General features: G+C 40.7%; 4 protein-coding genes across 16 annotated transcripts in view; all 4 read left to right on the top strand.

The window, feature by feature from the left end:
• LOC115023145 (supervillin-like) overlaps positions 1-1086 on the top strand; it is a 43958-nt gene extending 42872 nt beyond the window's left edge. For all 12 annotated transcript variants that reach the window (XM_029454321.1, XM_029454320.1, XM_029454315.1 and 9 more), the window contains one exon: positions 347-1086. In XM_029454321.1, coding sequence (XP_029310181.1) covers positions 347-433 — 87 coding nt within the window. In that variant the 3' untranslated portion in view covers positions 434-1086. The remainder of the gene's footprint in view (positions 1-346) is intronic.
• A 2613-nt stretch (positions 1087-3699) lies between these two features.
• LOC115022697 (acyl-coenzyme A thioesterase 1-like) lies at positions 3700-7100 on the top strand. 2 transcript variants are annotated; one of them, XM_029453773.1, is made up of 4 exons: positions 3700-3824; positions 5009-5481; positions 5954-6156; positions 6413-7100. In XM_029453773.1, the coding sequence occupies exons 2-4, from the start codon at positions 5019-5021 to the stop codon at positions 7016-7018; spliced, it is 1272 nt and encodes a 423-aa protein (XP_029309633.1). In that variant the 5' UTR covers positions 3700-3824; positions 5009-5018; the 3' UTR covers positions 7019-7100. The 2 variants fall into 2 exon arrangements, with proteins under 2 accessions (XP_029309633.1, XP_029309634.1); XM_029453774.1 differs by having other exon boundaries at positions 3752-3859.
• Positions 7101-10365: 3265 nt separating this feature from the next.
• LOC115022735 (acyl-coenzyme A thioesterase 1-like) lies at positions 10366-14478 on the top strand. Its single transcript, XM_029453815.1, has 3 exons — positions 10366-11061; positions 12957-13159; positions 13411-14478. Exons 1-3 carry the CDS (start codon positions 10602-10604, stop codon positions 14014-14016), a joined length of 1269 nt encoding a protein of 422 aa, XP_029309675.1. The 5' UTR covers positions 10366-10601; the 3' UTR covers positions 14017-14478.
• Positions 14479-15249: 771 nt separating this feature from the next.
• Positions 15250-19445, top strand: LOC115022647 (acyl-coenzyme A thioesterase 1-like). Its single transcript, XM_029453700.1, is given in 5 exon segments — positions 15250-15541; positions 17056-17525; positions 18208-18311; positions 18313-18411; positions 18719-19445. Coding segments are annotated over 4 exon segments (1269 nt in total). The 5' UTR covers positions 15250-15541; positions 17056-17065; the 3' UTR covers positions 19325-19445.
• Positions 19446-20316: the final 871 nt, after the last annotated feature.

Genomic DNA, 20316 nt, shown 5'->3' with positions numbered 1-20316 from the left:
ACCAAATACGTCCAAAACATACAAGATATTGCTTTATTTTCTGTTTAATGCACTTCAATATGAATAATAGCAATTTTAGAACTGACGTCTAACTGTGACAGAAGCAAGAAATCATTTCACTCATTATAATCAACATTCAGACATGTTTTAAAACGGCAGTTTAGAATAAAATCCTCACTTGAAAGAAGTGAACCGGATTTACTTTCTTTAGTAGCTGCGGTGACATTTGGTTGACTGCTCCACAGCTATTATGAGTTCCAGGAAAAACACCAATACTTTCCTTTAAAGCAGTATTTCAACTTTCCTTCCTGATTGATTTACTGCATGCGTCTCTTTCCTTTTGCAGAAAGCGTTGGAGATGAACAGAGAGGAATATGAAGGTTTACCAGGGTGGAAGCAAGTGAACTTAAAGAAGGCCAGAGGACTGTTTTAAAGATGGAGACGCAGGAAACGTCACAGACACCTGTTTTGGTTGGCAACACGTGAGGACATGTGGGTAGAAAGTATGGGAATCTGAAGAAGGATGAGACTGGAGATGCACTCGCCTTGCTTATAGTCATGTGTTCATTACGTAACTAAATGAAATTCAAACGTACAAAATAAACCGTGCTTTGGTTCATACGTGGTGTTCGTCACCACTCGTGGACTGTGAAGATGTGCACACTAGGACGCTTGGTGTGAGAGTGCCATGCTATGGTTGTGTATGTACGTGCGTGTGCGATTGTATATAATGTTTGTGTGTAATGTTTGTGTAAATGTGTGTGTATCTATGTAAAAAAAACAAATCCCGTCACGTCAGATGTTGTGAGGAAAGTCAGGGTTTTTTTGTCTACAGTGTCTGGATGCCGTCGGGCCACGTAGGGAACTCGTGTTGCTCCATTGTGTTGAACTGCTGAAGTGACCGAGATGGAAGAGTTGTAATAAAAAAAAAAAAAAGGTTTGACTTGTACGAGGAAGAGAAACAGCAGCTCTGAATGTATAGTGCCTTGCTTTTTGTGTACAGTTTATATACAGAAATTCTAGTCTGCATTTTTAAAGACTTTCTTTGTGATATAAGACAGTGAAATAAATCACAATAATGCTCAACTCAAACCGTCATTCTGCGTCTCTGGCTTCTTACACTACTTTTCATGTTCTGTTCTAAAGTACTAGAAAACAACAGCAGTGCAAATAGTAAATGGATGCTTTTATATAGCTCTGTACGATCACTCACACACACACTCACGTTGGCCATCGGGAGCAATTTGGGGTTCAGTATCTTGCCCAAGGACACTACAACATGCTGACTGCAGGACTGGAGATCGAAACCACCAACCCTCCAACCGGTGGACGACCACTCTACCCCCTGAGCCACAAAGTAAATAAGTATATTTACTCAAGTACTCTACTGTACTTAAGTGCAATTTTAAAATACTTGTATCTGAGTATTTCTATTTTATACTTTAATCTTCAACGTCACAACATTTCAGAGGCAAGTATTGTACTTTTGCAGATTCAGATTAATACAAAATATAAATTAATTGGTTATGCATTACTATAGGTTTTAATGTAATGCTAAATAATTAGCATTAGCACCTTTACCAGCCATAACATTAAAGAGATGAACACATTAACGCATCAATACTTATATTTCAATAATATGTATTATTCTGAAATGTTTTGCATTATAAGTACTTTACTACACAACTGAAAACCTAATAATTTCCTAAATCGTCTCGTTCCATGGAGAGTGCCGTTTGTCTCCTAAACAGGGTTTCAGGAGCACAAAATAAATGACACTGTTGCTGGTCTGAAGGAACGAGTATCCCAACATAACTTCTGCTCTGAAAACTTCTCCATATTCACCAACGTTTCTTCTGCTCGCTTTGATTCTGAGGGACTGACCTCAGATCAGGATCACATAGGAGGTATTTTAATGCAACATTAAACTGTTTGTTTGGTCAATTATTCACGAGCGTTAGTGTTCAGCAGAAGGTCCAAAGTCTAACGTATATTTATAGAACAGTGTGTTACTCAAACATTAACTGACTGTTATAGCAGAATAAAGAAAACACAACAGTGAACCAAGTATTGGACCATTCCTTAAACTGAAGGGAAGTCAAGTGAGGATGGAGTGTGTGGGATTGACTCATAATAAACTGCAACGGTCATGGCATCGGTGTGTTTTTAAAAACGTTTGGACGATGGATCTGTGTGGCACAGAGGAAGAAGACACCAGGCTGTGGATACACAGACAACACAAAGCTTAGCATTGTCTCAGGAGCCTGTCGTTAGTCACTTTTGCCACAAGATGGCAATGTGAGCCCCAACAACCAAGAACGTTAGGATCTCCAAAAATACAAGTTTTATGTAGATCACTTAAATTATTTACATGCTTCATGTCTGTGGAATTTGACCTACACTACGTCCATAACCTCGACTTATAATGTACTTATAATGTACACACACACACACACACACACCAGAGTCAATGCATGCCCTTTAACTTAGTAGTAATTAGTAGAACATTTATTTTGTATTGAAAATTCTAACTCTAAAATAATAAACTGAAATGATAGTTAGGTACTCTACTGCAGCGGTCTCCAACCTTTTTTGCTCCACGGACCGGTTTCATGTCAGACAATATCTTCATGGACCGGCCTTCAAAATGTTGGAGGATAAATATGACGAAATAAAATGATACGACCGGGATACAAACAAATATAAAGTGCATAAAAAAACTCACTATTACGCTGAGTTAGTGGGAGCCCTGAGCTTGTGTCTCTGCAACGAGCCGGTCCAATATATTGGGATAAATTCTTCACCAATAGTAAAAGGTTTCTTCTCTTAGCGACACGGTTAGTCACTAACTATGACGCTCTCAGTGCACTCGCATGTGTTGATGTGGTGACCATCAGTAATTGTTTATGTCCTTCTTGTTCATGTTTTTTTCTTTCAAACAACTCCAAGGGCTTGTCTTTCAATGGCGGGTGCTTGGTCTCCATGTGCCGAAGCTGTTATAAAGGCTTCGTTGCCTCATGTGCGAGCCTGTGTATTATGCAGAGCGGTGCATGAGAATCACCTGTAGCTGTAAACAGGTATTTTAAGTAGGACTCCTGATATTGTCTTTTTAATGCAGCTTTCTTTTTCTTGGAAGTCGTAGGTGGTTCTGGTGGTTCTTCTTCTGGTGGTGGTGGTTCTTCTTCTTCTTCTTCTTCTTCTTCTTCTTCTTCTTCTTCTTCTTCTTCTTCTTCTTCTTCTTCTTCTTCTTCTTCTTCTTCTTCTTCTTCTTCTTCTTCATCATCATCATCATCGGGTCTTTTCCCTTTGCTCTTTAAAGACGTTTGTTTTCCACTCATTGTTGCTTGTGGGCTTAATGTTTGAAGTAAAGTATCACGTGACTGAGACGAGCGTCTTGACCTGTGGTCTTGACATGTGCCAAGAGCTACAGACGCACAGACGGGTGTATCCGGTGATATTTCAAAATAAAACATCTTTCAAATAAAATGCTTTTTTATTCATTCTTTCTGTGCGGCCCGGTACCGGTTGATAGCTGTATCAAGAGAAAAGTAACCTCGGTGTCTCGTTGATACTCTTAAACTCGTAGAGGCTACACAAAGTCGCTGTGAACAGCTGCTGTTCTGTCAATAGTAAATCACACTTCCAGTCTGTGCTTCAAAAATAAAGCTTTCGTCCGATCAGCTGTTGTGAGGCTTTTTATTGTGAAGCAGCTTCCTGTTGCCTTGGTTACTGACATTAGCGAGACTAGTTTTAAAAGGAGTTCAGTAGAGCTAGTAAGACGAAGAGGTGCAACTCCGTTTTCTTCAACCGTCATTACAGAGAAAGTAAGCGACGTTTCTACCGTTCCGTTCCTGCGCCGGTAACGTACTGTTTAACGTACTGTTTAACGTACTGTTTAACGGTAACGTACTGTTTGTTGCACACTAGCACGAGAGATAACGGCTACACACGGAACATAACGCACGCATACGGAGCGTTGCATTTAATACAGTTTTTAGGAACTGTTTACACATATTCTCAGAACTGTACACAAATGTCCTGAAAATAACCCTAACCCAAAAATGAAACTGCAAAATAATGCTCTGTCTTCTCAAAATGGTAGTTTGTGTTCAAGTGAAACACACACACCGTCACATGTAGATGAGTGAATCAATGAGTAGGCATTATAAACTGGTCAACATGTCTTTTATTTTAATACCAATATCTTGTTAAGATAAGATAGCCTAACACTTCTCCCTCAGCCAGTTGCTGAGACAAAGTAGCTTGTTTACATTCTCAGATGTCATGGCTGCTCTCTTCTTTTGCACTACGTTACGCTATCTGTAAAACCTCCGTTCGTCTGATACATTTTGTATAAGTAAGTGATACGACATCAATAGGTTAGGCATGCGTATCTGTATACGTTCACTTTTCCGATCTGATGAAACGTTAGACGTATTTGGACTCTGACAAATTTTCGTATGCGCCGGCACACGTTTCTGTCATACGGAGATGTGTGACAGGGCCTTTAATCTGTCAGAGGTAGATTTACTAATTCTGCTTCTGAATGCCTGATCGAGAGTGCTTTGACGAGGCTGGTCGCTCACTTTGGTGCTAGCTAGCTCCGAGCTAACTGCTAAGTGCTTTCCTCTGAGATGATATGTCAGGCTAGAAGTACTGCGATGATACGAAAATTATTTTCTGCAGTAATTGCACAGAACGGTGCTCCTATCTACAGTTCCATCCGGGCGTTTTTTTAAATGTAAGCTGTCCATTCATTGGGCCAAGTAGCGTTTTCTCAAGCTTTTGGGTCAGGCATAAATCTCAGGGCTCGTGAGATGATTAATGAGGTAAAGAAGAAAGCTTTTTATATGTTCCAGAAGAGATGTTAATGATGTGAATGACCATTTTATTTGTTATTTTATTAAACAGGGTGCAACACAAACATTATAACGTATGTATCTGCCATGTCAAAGTCTCTTGAAATAATGTGAGTGACCATTTTATTTGTTCATCTTGTGAATAAAAGAACAGAAGAGATGTCCGCCCAAGTCAGACTGAGGCTGCTGCCGAGAGCCAGGTGCATGTTTGATGAGCCCGTTCAGGTGAAGGTGGACGGACTGAGGTCGGGACATGTGGTCACCATAAGAGCCAGATCGACTGACGAGAAGGGGGTGGTGTTCAGCTCCTCGGCCTCCTACAAAGCTGATGAGAGCGGAGAGATCGACCTGGAGAGAGACCCCTCCCTCAGCGGGTCTTACGTCGGGGTTGAACCCATGGGTCTGCTGTGGTCGATGAGGGCAGACACTTTGCACAAAAGGTTTAGAAAAAACAATTTAATAAACCCACACGTGGTGAAGTTCTCTGTGCACGACGACGAGGAGGAGGGGAAGGGCAGGATGCTGGCAGAGGTAACCAATGAGAGGCTTCTGCTTGGAGAGGGGGTCAACCGGCGCCCTGTGAAGGAAGGGAATATAAGAGGTGTCCTGTTCACTCCTCCAGGTTAGTCTATGTCTCTGTCATGCTTCGCATTGTACAATTAGTAAAGTTAAAATAAAAATACTGGTATTATTTTATCATGATTATCAACCAACAACACTGTAAACACCATAGACTGTATATAAGAAGTGGACGTAGTCACCCTGACGTCACCGTTTCGAAACATCGAGTTTAGCATCTCGGTTTTTCAGAAACCAGAAGTGACACGAGAGGGTGGAGTAAAGTACAACCTAGTGCTGAACAAGACATTATTAGGCAACCAAAATGTTACAACTTTCATGAACTGAAAACACACTATGAAAGGGTTAAAGTTGAAAGACAAAAACACGTGAGCAGAGCAGAGCCTGAGACTCCCAGTTCTTGAAGCTGTAGTTATTATTCTTACTTTTTGCTGTATGATGATTTACTTTAATTTCCATAATTTAGATGCCATAAAAATGTATGCCATTATGTGTTCTCATGTCTTTTGATCCAGGTGAAGGTCCGTTCCCTGCTGTGTTGGATCTGCACACTTTTGGGGGAGGATTGTCAGAGAAAAGGGCCTCTCTGCTGGCCAGCCATGGATTTGTGGTTCTGACCGTAGCACTGTACGGCCATGATGACATGGTGAAGAACATCAAAGAGGTCCATCTGGATTATTTCGAAGAAGCAATAGAGTTTTTAAAGAAACAAGATAAGGTGAGTTGTTTGAACAGTGCAGTCCGAATATCTGAGAATTGTGTTGTTTTTTTTTGGGACACATTTTCGAGTTTGTCTTTCTGCCACAGTGTTATTATTATATCATCACTGGAATGCTAAAGTTTGAAACATTTCAAGCGCTGTTCTCTTGGCTAAAATGTTTTTGTCCATGCAAGTTATTTTACAAAAGAGCCAATCTGTGTGGCATCAAAAGAAATGTTAAAAAGCAGCTAATAGTTTGCATGTGTTTCCACAGGTGGGCAGTAAAGTCGGTGTGATATCCATTTCAAAAAGTGCAGATATTGCACTATCAATGGCCTCGTACCTGCCAGATGTTGAGGTCACAGTGTGGATTAATGGCTGCTCTGCCAATACATGGTTGCCCCTCTACTATAAGAAGAGCCTGATCCTCCCTCCATTAATGATCGACATCAGCAAGGTGATTCTCACAGAGTCAGGGGCCGTTAATGGCAAGTATGCTATGCATAATCCGCTGGCAGAGGAGAACAAGGCCACCCTGGTCCCCATTGAACAAGCCAAAGGACGTTTCCTGTTCATGGCTTCAGAGGACGACCTCAACTGGGACAGCAAAGCTTACATGGAGCAGATGGTGGAGAGACTGCAGCGTCATGGGAAGGACAACTTTGAGAGTGTGTGTTACCCCGGAGCGGGACATTATCTAGAGCCGCCTTATGGACCCTACTGCCACTCCAGTTTTCATGCGGTAGCGGGCAAACCAGTCCTGTGGGGGGGTGAGCCCAGGTCCCACGCAGAAGCTGAAGTCCACATGTGGAAGAAAATCCAGGAGTTCCTCAGAACTCACCTGAGCTGTGATGATACACCGACTAAAGCCAAATTATAGATACAAATGAATATCATGAAGACATAATAAAGCAGGGGTAGCCAACCCGCGGCTCTCGAGCCGCATGCGGCTCTTCAGTTCATATCGAATTTTATTTGTGAGTGTGTGTGTGTGTGTGTGTGTGTGTGTGTGTGTGTGCGCTGTCAGTATGAGAGCATGACAGTGCGTTTAATTTTGATGTGGCCCAAGAGCCAATCACAAAAATGCCTGTGATGCAGTGAACCAATCACCTTCGAGGGGGGAAAAACCTATCGTAGAGTAAACACTATCTGACCATCTGAGTTCGATCCTAAAATTGCGGGGAAAAATGCACAGCTAAGCGAAAATATGAAGTCCAACATAAGATGTTTTATGAGAGTGGGAGAGTTCATATTCATATAAAAATGCTGCCTGACCTAGTGCAAAGTGTATTTGGGTTTGTTAACAAACTGCAACTGTTTAAGACACTTCTTCAAAAGGGAGAATTAGCCCATTTTCCCTCTCTGCTAAAAGCAAGCGGACAAGCCGAAATGCAACATTGGTTGAAACCCTGCACGAAAACTTTGCGACCCGGTTCCATGATCTACAGCTGAAAAGGTCACAGATTACGTTCCTCGTCGACCCTTTTAATGCTGAGACGGACTGTTTGAAAGCCCCGCTAGTCCATACCTGTCAACATTGGAATTTCAAAATAAGGGAATTTCTTTTGCCGGACTCCGCCCGGCTCTCCAACAGCTCTCAGCCACCAATGTAAACATAAACACATAAGGGACATTCAGGAAATACATGTTTATTTAAAGTATGTATTACTTCTACAGACACGTTTATAAGATTTATGTATTTTATTTGATGAGTTATTATCATCAATTTATTTGATGATGGATGAGTTGTGTGGCTTGTGTTTCCCCCGACGAGGACTTCCTTGCGATGGCAGAGTCTGGAAACATGTCCGCTACACTGCGACTGAAATCACCACAGAAGCTGAAGGCTACATTATTTTTGGCACAAAGCATCGACATCTTTCCCTCAGCTTTGGTCACTTGGTTTGCCTCAAACAGTTCTTATCACACATGAAGTCATTGACAGTGGATGTTTGTGTGCCTCTTGGCGTGCTTGTGCTTGGACGATTGTTCATGCTGGTGAACATCTCTTATTCCGCTGTGTGCGATGCTAACATCTGAGCGGCACACTTTACAAAAAGCACGAGTTTGCCCGACTCTGCTTTTAATAAATACGGGAAGGTCTCCTCTCATTTGTCAGGTACTTGCATAAAGTTTTAACTTGTTTGGCAGGTACAACTGCGTCTCCATCTATCTCCCGTTCACTGTGACTCTCATCATATGTTTTCGTCTTATTCTTCTGTGTGTTTACTGGCGGATAACGTTTTTCAGCTAAAGTTAAACATAATACTGCCACCTTCTCTACCGGAGGACACTTTACACTTTTTTTAATTAGGCCTATTTTTTTTTCTGAAAGGTTAAAAATACGGGATAATTACGGGAAAATATTTAAACGGGAGAAAATCGGGATAGAAGTAAAAATACGGGATAATCCCGGGAAAAACGGGAGGGTTGACAGGTATGCGCTAGTCACGGACGAGGCGGTGGTCCAGTTGGAGATGATTGAACTTTCTGAGGAAGACCGACTGAAACCTGTTCTGAGGGAAGGGACCCTTGAGTTCTGGAAAACTGTGCCAATGGAAAAAATATCCCAATGTCAAACGGGCTGCAGCTCAAGCTACTATCAATGTTTGGGTCAACAGTACGTCTGTGAGTCGGTGTTATCTACCCTGAAACACGTGAAATCAAAGTATCGATCTGATCTGTTCGAGTGACCACAAGCGGAATACAAGCCAGATTTGAGGAGGATTGTTCAAGGCAAGGAATGTCAGAAGTCCCACTAATTTAAAGAAGCAACATGCGTAGGAAGATAAAAAAACGTTTTCACATTTTTTTTACTGAGAGTTTGTGTGCGAGAGTGCACACAATGTTCATTATTGATAATAACTGGCCTCTGAATACTGGTAGGAGAGGTTTAATTCAATTTCTGTCAATATTATGGTGTGTGACATTTACAATAAGTCTGTCTGAGCAGAGTGTGTGTGTGTGTCCTTGGGAGGGAGGGTCTTTGAGTGTGTGTGTGTAAAGTTTTAGATTTGAATTTAGTCTGTGTGAGAGAGAGAGGGGAGGAAGAGAGTGAGGGAGCACAGTGAAAGGCTGAGAACAAATGCGAGAAGGGGGGGGGGTGCGCATCTGTGACTGTGTGTATGATGTGCAGTAACATAGTAACATTTTTGGCTCTTAACCTCTGACTGGTTGGCCACCCCTGTACTAAAGGATAAACCACCAGCTGGTTAACGGAGAATAATTGTATAAGAATGTTTTGTAATGAAGTAAATGTTTTTAACTAGGGCTGTCAAATTCACGCGTTAATTTCGATTAATTAATCACAGAAAAAGCACGGAGCTCTGACAGCATATCTCTAACTTTATTTCTTCCCACCATATTCTTCTTGTGTCTATCCCAAATGGGTGAATCCTCTTCCCCTCCCCTTCTCTACTCCCTGTATTTGTGGGCCAAATGTGGCAATCTTCCACCCCTTCCAGAATGTATTCTTTTAACAAATGCTGCTTGCGTGGCCAAAGCCTGATTAAACTTATTCCTTCTGACACAGAATCCATTGTCAACCAACAACACTGTTAATACCATAGACTGTATATAAGAAGTAGACGTAATCACCCTGGCGTCACCCATTGGTTTGTTGACTATCTCTTTATCTCTGGTGAGAGAAAAGCGAGCCAATGATTGATCTCAACATGGTGTGTGTGTTAGGGTCACAAAATGGTAAACATCCAAGTCTCACTCACTCACTCACTCACTCACTCACTCACTCACTCACTCACTCACTCACTCACTCACTCACACACACACACACACGGAATATAACGTTCTGTGCTGATTCGAACAAATGATTTACAGGATTAGTCAAGAGTGAAGCACCTATAAACCTACATTTATTGCTTTTCATTTTCTACGATTGCTTTCACTGGAGGTAAGTAACATTTCTGCTTCTCTGACTTTTCCTCTGCACTTCCTTACAGGAAAGCACAGATAAAACAAGACACTATCGTCTACAAACAAACTCTTCTATCAACAGTGTGAGAAATTAGCCTCTTCGGTTGTTTTTCATATTGTATAGATGAAGAAGGTCAGAAGGACTCATTTTGACTCCTTTTTGTATTTACTAATTTGCACTATTCCTAGCTCTCTTCTGATTTGTGGCTCCAAAGATCTCTCTTACCTTGTCAAATTCTGTCAAAGGGAATACATACACTCGTATTTGTGTGAATCAGGGAGAACAATACTTTGTTTTGTCATTGTAATTGTGTGTTCAAGAGGAACATTAGCGAACTAGTCATGTTATTTTATTTCATCAATTGGTTTGGGAGATGGTAGAGTTGTTGTAGAAAAGACATTGGGAGACACTAAGACAAACAGGGTGCAACACAAACATTATAACGTATGTATCTGCCATGTCAAAGTCTCTTGAAATAATGTGAGTGACCATTTTATTTGTTCATCTTGTGAATAAAAGAACAGAAGAGATGTCCGCCCAAGTCAGACTGAGGCTGCTGCCGAGAGCCAGGTGCATGTTTGATGAGCCCGTTCAGGTGAAGGTGGACGGACTGAGGTCGGGACATGTGGTCACCATGAGAGCCAGATCAACTGACGAGAAGGGGGTGGTGTTCAGCTCCTCGGCCTCCTACAAAGCTGATGAGAGCGGAGAGATCGACCTGGAGAGAGACCCCTCCCTCAGCGGGTCTTACTTCGGGGTTGAACCCATGGGTCTGCTGTGGTCGATGAGGGCAGACACTTTGCACAAAAGGTTTATAAAAAACAATTTAATAAACCCACACGTGGTGAAGTTCTCTGTGCAGGACGAGGAGGAGGGGAAGGGCAGGATGCTGGCAGAGGTAACCAATGAGAGGCTTCTGCTTGGAGAGGGGGTCAACCGGCGGCCCGTGAAAGAAGGGAATATACGAGGTGTCCTGTTCACTCCCCCAGGTTAGTCTATGTATCTGTCACGCTTTCGCATCGTACAATTAGTAAAGTTAAAATAAAAATGCTGGTATTATTTTATCTTGATTATTCTTATTCTGCCTATTTCCTGGTTTGCACTGTGCCTGTGTGTTGTATACAGTCAGCTGTAGTTGGAGTTTTTAAGCAATGCCACATGTCGTTAGAAAGCTTCGAATCTCGTCGATTTAGTGAGACAAACTGTTTTGAGTTAAAAATGACAATAGCAAGTACAGTAGGCATCTCACACAAGCAAGCAAACTCACAATCAAACCCATAACTTTGAGCCAACTCACCTAAAAGTCTCTTCATTGTCCTGTAGTCAGTAATAAACAAAACACTTCCTGGTTCATTGTAGAGTTTCACACGATCGTTTCCAGTAAAAAATATATCTTGAACATAGTCACATTGCTAAAAGCCCATGAACAGCTGTTGCAATATTTGATTGATCGTTCGATTGACACTTCATTTGAGCCAATCGGAGATTCCATTCGATTTCTACAGCCATCAAAGCCAATCAGTGTCAACTTGATAAGGAAGTTCCAGCCCTCTTCTTGTTTACGGAAGGAGTCCAGCTGCAGACCAGACTCCTGTGGGACTTGAATATCGTGTAGCCAATGAACTGCTCGACCTTTAGACATGTGACACTCTTGGTTTTATTTTTATTTATTTTTCATAATTTTATTACAAAATACAAAGAAAACAAAAATATATTACAAAATAATGTGTTTGTACTTCCCTTACTTTGTGTCATTACTACTGACAAGGATAATTGGGTATATAATTGTTATTTATAGTAAAAGGTCAATAGTTTATGAGCAGAATGCGCAGTCGGGAACACAGCGGTTTATTTCTGCATCCGAGTCTCCCACAGGCAGCTCGGCTTAGAACGCTCTCACTGCATCATTCATGTCTGTGATCACACGGCCATGAAGCTGCAGGTTTGACAGTGAGATGCTTCGTTATGTCGCACAAACAGTCCATCTCACATCGTCCCAGAGATCCGTGCTGTGTTTCCCTTTGCCTTCCAAAAACTGGCAGATTTCCTCACGCATCTCGAAAAATCTATTCAGCACTTTCCCTCGACTCAGCCATCGCACCGCCATGTTCAGAAAGTACTTAAATTGACTCTTATAAAGTTTCCTGTCCGTGTTACGGTGCTTATTACATGTTCCATCTCCAGAGCTTTACAACACAGCGCTTCCTGGTGTAAGATGCAGCTGACGGTGTACCTTCTCCCGCATCCTGCCCACTAATCCTCTCTTTTCATCGCATCGCAGGATCTCTATCTGTCGTCAGTCCCGTCAGTTTGTCCCAGGACAGTTTCATTTCTCACACATTTAGATACTTCCTCGAATATGTATTTTCCCGTGGTTGTGCCATGCATTGATTTAATTACCAAAACCGGCGGGCCAGTTATGATAGACATGATTTTCTTGCGGGCCGGATATAATTGCCTTGAGTTTGACCCCCGTGCAGTAAACACTGAAACTGTGCGCATAAATTAGATAAATAACATAAGCATTTAGTTTATTTAATAAAAGAGCACGTGTTCAATGAAACACTGATACCGCTATTAGTACTGGGAGACGTGTTATACTTAAAAATGCACGCATAAAGTTGCATTCAATTTTATTAAATATATGGCTCTCAAGGAAATACATTTAAAAGTATTTGGCCAAAAAGGTTCCAGACCCCTGCTGTAGGTGCTGTGCTTCAGGTAGCATTTGAGCAGGGAGAGAGCAGAGCCTGAGACTCCCAGTTCTTGCAGCTGTAGTTGTTGTTCTTACTTTTTGTTGTATGATTATTTACTTTAAATTTCCATAATTTGGATGCAATAAAAATGTGTGCCTTTTTGTGTTCTCATTTGTCTTTTGATCCAGGTGAAGGTCCGTTCCCTGCTGTGTTGGATCTGTACACTTTTGGGGGAGGATTGTCAGAGAAAAGGGCCTCTCTGCTGGCCAGCCATGGATTTGTGGTTCTGACCGTAGCACTGTACGGCCATGATGACATGGTGAAGAACATCAAAGAGGTCCATCTGGATTATTTTGAAGAAGCAATAGAGTTTTTAAAGAAGCAAGATAAGGTGAGTTGTTTGAACAGTGCAGTCTGAATCTCTGATCGTGTTTTTTTGGGACACATTTTCGAGTTTCTCTTTCTACCACAGTGTTATTATTTTTACCATCACTGGGATGCTAAAGTTGGAAACATTTCAAGTGCGATACTTATTGGTTAAAGTGTTTAGGTCCATGCATGTTTATCTACAAAAGAGCCAATCTGTGTGGCATTAAAAAGAAATGGTAAAAAGCAGCTAATAGTTTGCATGTGTTTCCACAGGTGGGCAGTAAAGTCGGTGTGATATCCATTTCAAAAAGTGCAGATATTGCACTAACAATGGCCTCGTACCTGCCAGATGTTGAGGTCACAGTGTGGATTAATGGCTGCTCTGCCAATACATGGTTGCCCCTCTACTATAAGAAGAGCCTGATCCTCCCTCCGTTAATGATCGACATCAGCAAGGTGATTCTCACAGAGTCAGGGGCCATTAATATTAAGTATGCTATGCATAATACGCTGGCAGAGGAGAACAAGGCCACCCTGGTCCCCATTGAACAAGCCAAAGGACGTTTCCTGTTCATGGCTTCAGAGGACGACCTCAACTGGGACAGCAAAGCTTACATGGAGCAGATGGTGGAGAGACTGCAGCGTCATGGGAAGGACAACTTTGAGAGTGTGTGTTACCCCGGTGCGGGACATTATCTAGAGCCGCCTTATGGACCCTACTGCCCCTCCAGTTTTCATGGGGTAGCGGGCAAACCAGTCCTGTGGGGGGGTGAGCCCAGGTCTCACGCAGAAGCTGAAGTCCACATGTGGAAGAAGATCCTGGAGTTCCTCAGAACTCACCTGAGCTGTGATGATACACCGACTAAAGCCAAATTATAGATACAAATGAATATCATGAAGACATACTAAAGGATAAACCACCGGCTGGTTAACTGAGAATAATTGTATAAGAATGTTTTGTAATGAAGAAAATTATTAAATGTTTGATTTGATGATTGAACATTTTATATGTTTAAAGATAATGATTGATTACAACCTGATGCAGGGTTACTTCTGTTCACAGAGAAAATGTTATACTTGCTAGATTTGCTCATCTACGGTATTAAAAAAACTTACGTGTGTGTGTGTGTGTGTGTGTGTGTGTGTGTGTGTGTGAAAAAGGTACAGACAGGAGCACCTAATTGTGTGTAAAATGTGTTAATTGTTATTAATTATAGCAATTTTTTTCAAAAGCTCACAGCTGATTATATTTTTTTAGGTAGTTAATTTAACTTGCTATAGTGCTGCTAACATGCTTTAGTTGAATAACATAGTATAATGCTTTTTTTTAACCTCTTAAGAGGTGGCAAATTTACCTCCAAACGACACCCAAAGTAAATTGAAAGCTGCTCTTCAACCATTTGCACCAGCTGCATGATTTTGGTCTCATTCAAAAGATAACTCTCTTATTGTAAACAGTGAAGAATCACTCCAAGTGCTTCTGGCACTGAGTAATATTGGTCTGAATATACTGAATTTGAAAAAGATGTCTGAAGATGTGTATAGCTGGTAGTCCCGAGCTGAAAAACACAATAAAAACATAGCACCAAGTGTTATCAAGTTCACCACCAAATTTCAGATAAAAAGGGATAAAAAATTAATTTATTAGACAGGTTTTTCTAAGAGTAACACCAGGCGTTCACATGCTGTACAATTTGGAGATATTATAATATTTATTAATAAATATTATTTTTATTTATTTATAAATAACTATGATATACCCATATTCCCTGTTAGTAGTAATCACACAGAGGAAGTGAAGTATAAACACATTTTTTGTAATATTTTTATGGGTTTTTTGTATTTTCTTCTGAACTTGAATATAATAAATATAATTCTGAAAATAAATACAATTTGTGAAAAAAAACAAACATAGGATATGACGTTTGAAACTGACCAGCCGTTCATTGGCATTACGACACGCCAGTCACAGCTGAGCTGCTGGTGGCTCAGCCTCCCGGCCTGACACTCATTGGCTCATAAAGGTTGTAGATAAGCCACGGAAGCTCCGATTGGCTCAAATGAAGTGTCAATCTTCTACATGGGGCTCAGAGTGTTTTTGAGCAGCTGTGTGGCCACACTTAACCCTGACATATGCTCTGTCCCCAGATATGTCTTCATTGAGAATGGGTGCTTTAGTTTCTAACCCTGAACTGCGTTGAACGCTCGAAATATTATGTTTTGACAGTTTATGAGAACAAAGTGTTAAAAATCGATCAGCTGATTTCACAGATTGCAACAGCTGTTCATGGGCTTTTATCGATGTTCACAGTGGATATATTTTTACCGGAAACGAAAGTGTGGACATGTTGCAATAGCAGGAGCGTTTTTTTCAAGTATTGCTGGAAAGAGGAGGTGTTTATGAGTAAGTGGGCTCAAAAGTTATGATTTTGAGTGTGCTTGATAGTTTGAGGAGCTGATTGTACCTGTTGTTGTGATTTTCATCTAAATAGACGAGATTGTAAACTTTCCAAAAATATAAAAAAAACAAACGCACATCCAGCATGATGTACACAACACATGGCACAATAAAGCTCCTGCTGTCCAGTTTAGAATTATGGTTATTAGAATTATGTTATCATTCCTTTAAGGTAATAATATTATTATAATATTAATAATACTGTGACATTTTCTGACATGGTTATCGTGAAAATCTTATACTGTTGCAACCCCAAGCACGAATAAGAAGATATATATATATATATATATATATATATATATATATATATATATATATATATATATATATATATAGAGAGAGTTTATATCACGGCGACTGCAGGTCGCTCCAACATGTACCTGGGACACAGATGCAGCAAACAAAGATTTGGTTCACACAATAAGCACATTCAGTGTAACATTCCTAAACTGATAATCATCTGTTTTTTTCAGATGACATTAATTACTTAAGCAAGAAGCTTTCTTTGAGGAGCCTGTCAATCATCACAATGCGATGTAAACCTCTTAAAATAAGCAGCAGTGTCACATGAATACACTAAGTGTGGGGGTTAATACTGAAGCTGCTTCTATTTCTGCGCACAACATGAGAGATCCAGCAAAAGATTAATTCACAAAATGGTAAAAATCCAAGTCACATGCAAGACAGACACATACCTCTGAGGAACTTTTATGCTGACAGACTAGATCAAATGACTCAAGTGCACTTCTCCACGATCAATAAAATAGTTAGAGTGGTCACACACCTTGGAGAAACATTCTGTGTCAACAGATGAGCACACATTGAAGAAACGTAACGTTCTGTGCTGAAGGATTAGATCAGATTAGTCAACAGTGAAGCACCTATAAACCCACATTTAGTCCTTTTCATTTTAGGTCTACGGTTGCTTTCACTGGAGGTAAGTAACATTCTGCTTCTCTGACTTTTCCTCTGCACTTCCTTACAGGAAAGCACAGATAAAACAAGACACTGTCGTCTACAAACAAACTCTTCTATCAACAGTGTGAGAAATTAGCCTCTTCGGTTGTTTTTCATATTGTATAGATGAAGGTCAGAAGGACTCATTTTGACTCGACTAATTTGCACCTAGCTCTCTTCTGATTTGTGGCTCCAAAGATCTCTCTTACCTTGTCAAATTCTGTCAAAGGGAATACATACACTCGTATTTGTGTGAATCAGGGAGAACAATACTTTGTTTTGTCATTGTAATTGTGTGTTCAAGAGGAACATTAGCTAACTAGTCATGTTATTTTATTTCATCAATTGGTTTGGGAGATGGTAGAGTTGTTGTAGAAAAGACATTGGGAGACACTAAGACAAACAGGGTGCAACACAAACATTATAACGTATGTATCTGCCATGTCAAAGTCTCTTGAAATAATGTGAGTGACCATTTTATTTGTTCATCTTGTGAATAAAAGAACAGAAGAGATGTCCGCCCAAGTCAGACTGAGGCTGCTGCCGAGAGCCAGGTGCATGTTTGATGAGCCCGTTCAGGTGAAGGTGGACGGACTGAGGTCGGGACATGTGGTCACCCTGAGAGCCAGATCGACTGACGAGAAGGGGGTGGTGTTCAGCTCCTCGGCCTCCTACAAAGCTGATGAGAGCGGAGAGATCGACCTGGAGAGAGACCCCTCCCTCAGCGGGACTTACATCGGGGTTGAACCCATGGGTCTGCTGTGGTCGATGAGGCCAGATACTTTGCACAAAAGGTTTATAAAAACAAATTCAATAAACCCACACGTGGTGAAGTTCTCTGTGCACGACGAGGAGGAGGGGAAGGGCAGGATGCTGGCAGAGGCGACCAATGAGAGGCTTCTGCTTGGAGAGGGGGTCAACCGGCACCCCGTGAAAGAAGGGAATATACGAGGTGTCCTGTTCACTCCCCCAGGTTAGTCTATGTCTCTGTCATGCTTTACACCAAATAATTAGTAAAGTTAAAATACAAATGCTGGTATTATTTTATCTTGATTATTCTTAATACACCCCTGAAGAAACCAAAACAGTGAGTGTATTCTTGTAACGAGTGCTGCTTTCGTGGACAAAGCCTGATTAAACTTATTCTTTCTGACACAGAATCCATTGTCAATACACAATAATTAAATAGAATAAAACATATTATAAGTACCAAGTGGTTGATAGAAAATAAAGTGATAATTGCACAATAATAATATAATGATAAATAGCCTCCTCGTGGGTTTCAGACCTGGGAAAAACAGAATCAGTTGAGTGTCATCTGCATAGCTGTGGTGGGAGAAGCAATGAGAGTGAATGACAGAGCCAAGTGAGTTGGCGAACAGAGAAGGGGACACAGGATGGACGCCTGAGGAACCCCAGTGTTGCGTTGACAGGATTATGACACAGATCCTCTCCAAGTTACCCTGTAGGTACGGTCCTTCAGGTAGGATTTGAGCAGGGAGGGAGCAGAGCCTTAGACTCTCCAGTTCTTGCAGCTGTAGTTTTTACTTTTACTTTTGTTACAATTTAATTGCTGTATGTTGGATTTACTATAATTTCCATTTTGATGCCATACAAACGTATGCCATTATGTGTTCTCATGTCTTTTGATCCAGGTGAAGGTCCGTTCCCTGCTGTGTTGGATCTGTACACTTTTGGGGGAGGATTGTCAGAGAAAAGGGCCTCTCTGCTGGCCAGCCATGGATTTGTGGTTCTGACCTGTAGCACTGTACGGCTATGATGACATGGTGAAGAACATCAAAGAGGTCCATCTGGATTATTTTGAAGAAGCAATAGAGTTTTTGAAGAAACAAGATAAGGCGAGTTGTTTGAACAGTGCATTCCCAATCTCTGAGAATCTTGTTAGTTTATTTTGGGACACATTTTCGAGTTTGTCTTTCTGCCACAGTGTTATTATTATTATTATTATTATTATTATTATTATTATTATTATTATTATTATTATTATTATATCATCACTGGAATGCTAAAGTTTGAAACATTTCAAGCGCTGTTCTCTTGGCTAAAATGTTTTTGTCCATGCAAGTTATTTTACAAAAGAGCCAATCTCTGTGGCATCAAAAGAAATGTTAAAAAGCAGCTAATAGTTTGCATGTGTTTCCACAGGTGGGCAGTAAAGTCGGTGTGATATCCATTTCAAAAAGTGCAGATATTGCACTATCAATGGCCTCGTACCTGCCAGATGTTGATGTCACAGTGTGGATTAATGGCTGCTCTGCCAATACATGGTTGCCCCTCTACTATAAGAAGAGCCTGATCCTCCCTCCATTAATGATCGACATCAGCAAGGTGATTCTCACAGAGTCAGGGGCCGTTAATTGCAAGTATGCTATGCATAATCCGCTGGCAGAGGAGAACAAGGCCACCCTGGTCCCCATTGAACAAGCCAAAGGACGTTTCCTGTTCATGGCTTCAGAGGACGACCTCAACTGGGACAGCAAAGCTTACATGGAGCAGGTGGTGGAGAGACTGCAGCGTCATGGGAAGGACAACTTTGAGAGTGTGTGTTACCCCGGAGCGGGACATTACCTAGATCCGCCTTATGGTCCCCACTGCCCCTCCAGTTTTCATGCGGTAGCGGGCAAACCAGTCCTGTGGGGGGGTGAGCCCAGGTCCCACGCAGAAGCTAAAGTCCACATGTGGAAGAAGATCCAGGAGTTCCTCAGAACTCACCTGAGCTGTGATGATACACAGAGTAAAGCCAAATTATAGATACAAATGAATATCATGAAGACATACTAAAGGATAAACCACCGGCTGGTTAACTGAGAATAATTGTATAAGAATGTTTTGTAATGAAGAAAATTATTAAATGTTTGATTTGATGATTGAACATTTTATATGTTTAAAGATAATGATTGATTACAACCTGATGCAGGGTTACTTCTGTTCACAGAGAAAATGTTATACTTGCTAGATTTGCTCATCTACGGTATTAAAAAAACTTACGTGTGTGTGTGTGTGTGTGTGTGAAAAAGGTACAGACAGGAGCACCTAATTGTGTGTAAAATGTGTTAATTGTTATTAATTATAGCAATTTTTTTCAAAAGCTCACAGCTGATTATATTTTTTTAGGTAGTTAATTTAACTTGCTATAGTGCTGCTAACATGCTTTAGTTGAATAACATAGTATAATGCTTTTTTTTAACCTCTTAAGAGGCGGGCAAATTTACCTCCAAACGACACCCAAAGTAAATTGAAAGCTGCTCTTCAACCATTTGCACCAGCTGCATGATTTTGGTCTCATTCAAAAGATAACTCTCTTATTGTAAACAGTGAAGAATCACTCCAAGTGCTTCTGGCACTGAGTAATATTGGTCTGAATATACTGAATTTGAAAAAGATGTCTGAAGATGTGTATAGCTGGTAGTCCCGAGCTGAAAAACACAATAAAAACATAGCACCAAGTGTTATCAAGTTCACCACCAAATTTCAGATAAAAAGGGATAAAAAATTAATTTATTAGACAGGTTTTTCTAAGAGTAACACCAGGCGTTCACATGCTGTACAATTTGGAGATATTATAATATTTATTAATAAATATTATTTTTATTTATTTATAAATAACTATTATATACCCATATTCCCTGTTAGTAGTAATCACACAGAGGAAGTGAAGTATAAACACATTTTTTGTAATATTTTTATGGGTTTTTTGTATTTTCTTCTGAACTTGAATATAATAAATATAATTCTGAAAATAA

The sequence above is a fragment of the Cottoperca gobio genome, chromosome 17, assembly GCF_900634415.1.
Source record: "Cottoperca gobio chromosome 17, fCotGob3.1, whole genome shotgun sequence".
NCBI lineage: Eukaryota > Metazoa > Chordata > Actinopteri > Perciformes > Bovichtidae > Cottoperca > Cottoperca gobio.
Note: the sequence above shows the minus strand (reverse complement) of the source record. Positions and strands in the feature narration are given on the sequence as shown.

Bases quoted from the DNA above. Each gene is read 5' to 3' on its own strand.
- LOC115022697 (XM_029453773.1), top strand. From the start codon at position 5,019: ATGTCCGCCCAAGTCAGACTGAGGCTGCTGCCGAGAGCCAGGTGCATG. The intron at 5,482-5,953 runs GTTAGTCTATGT...CTTTTGATCCAG, and splicing joins TGTCCTGTTCACTCCTCCAG to GTGAAGGTCCGTTCCCTGCT. The intron at 6,157-6,412 runs GTGAGTTGTTTG...GTGTTTCCACAG, and splicing joins TTTTAAAGAAACAAGATAAG to GTGGGCAGTAAAGTCGGTGT.
- LOC115022735 (XM_029453815.1), top strand. From the start codon at position 10,602: ATGTCCGCCCAAGTCAGACTGAGGCTGCTGCCGAGAGCCAGGTGCATG. The intron at 11,062-12,956 runs GTTAGTCTATGT...CTTTTGATCCAG, and splicing joins TGTCCTGTTCACTCCCCCAG to GTGAAGGTCCGTTCCCTGCT. The intron at 13,160-13,410 runs GTGAGTTGTTTG...GTGTTTCCACAG, and splicing joins TTTTAAAGAAGCAAGATAAG to GTGGGCAGTAAAGTCGGTGT.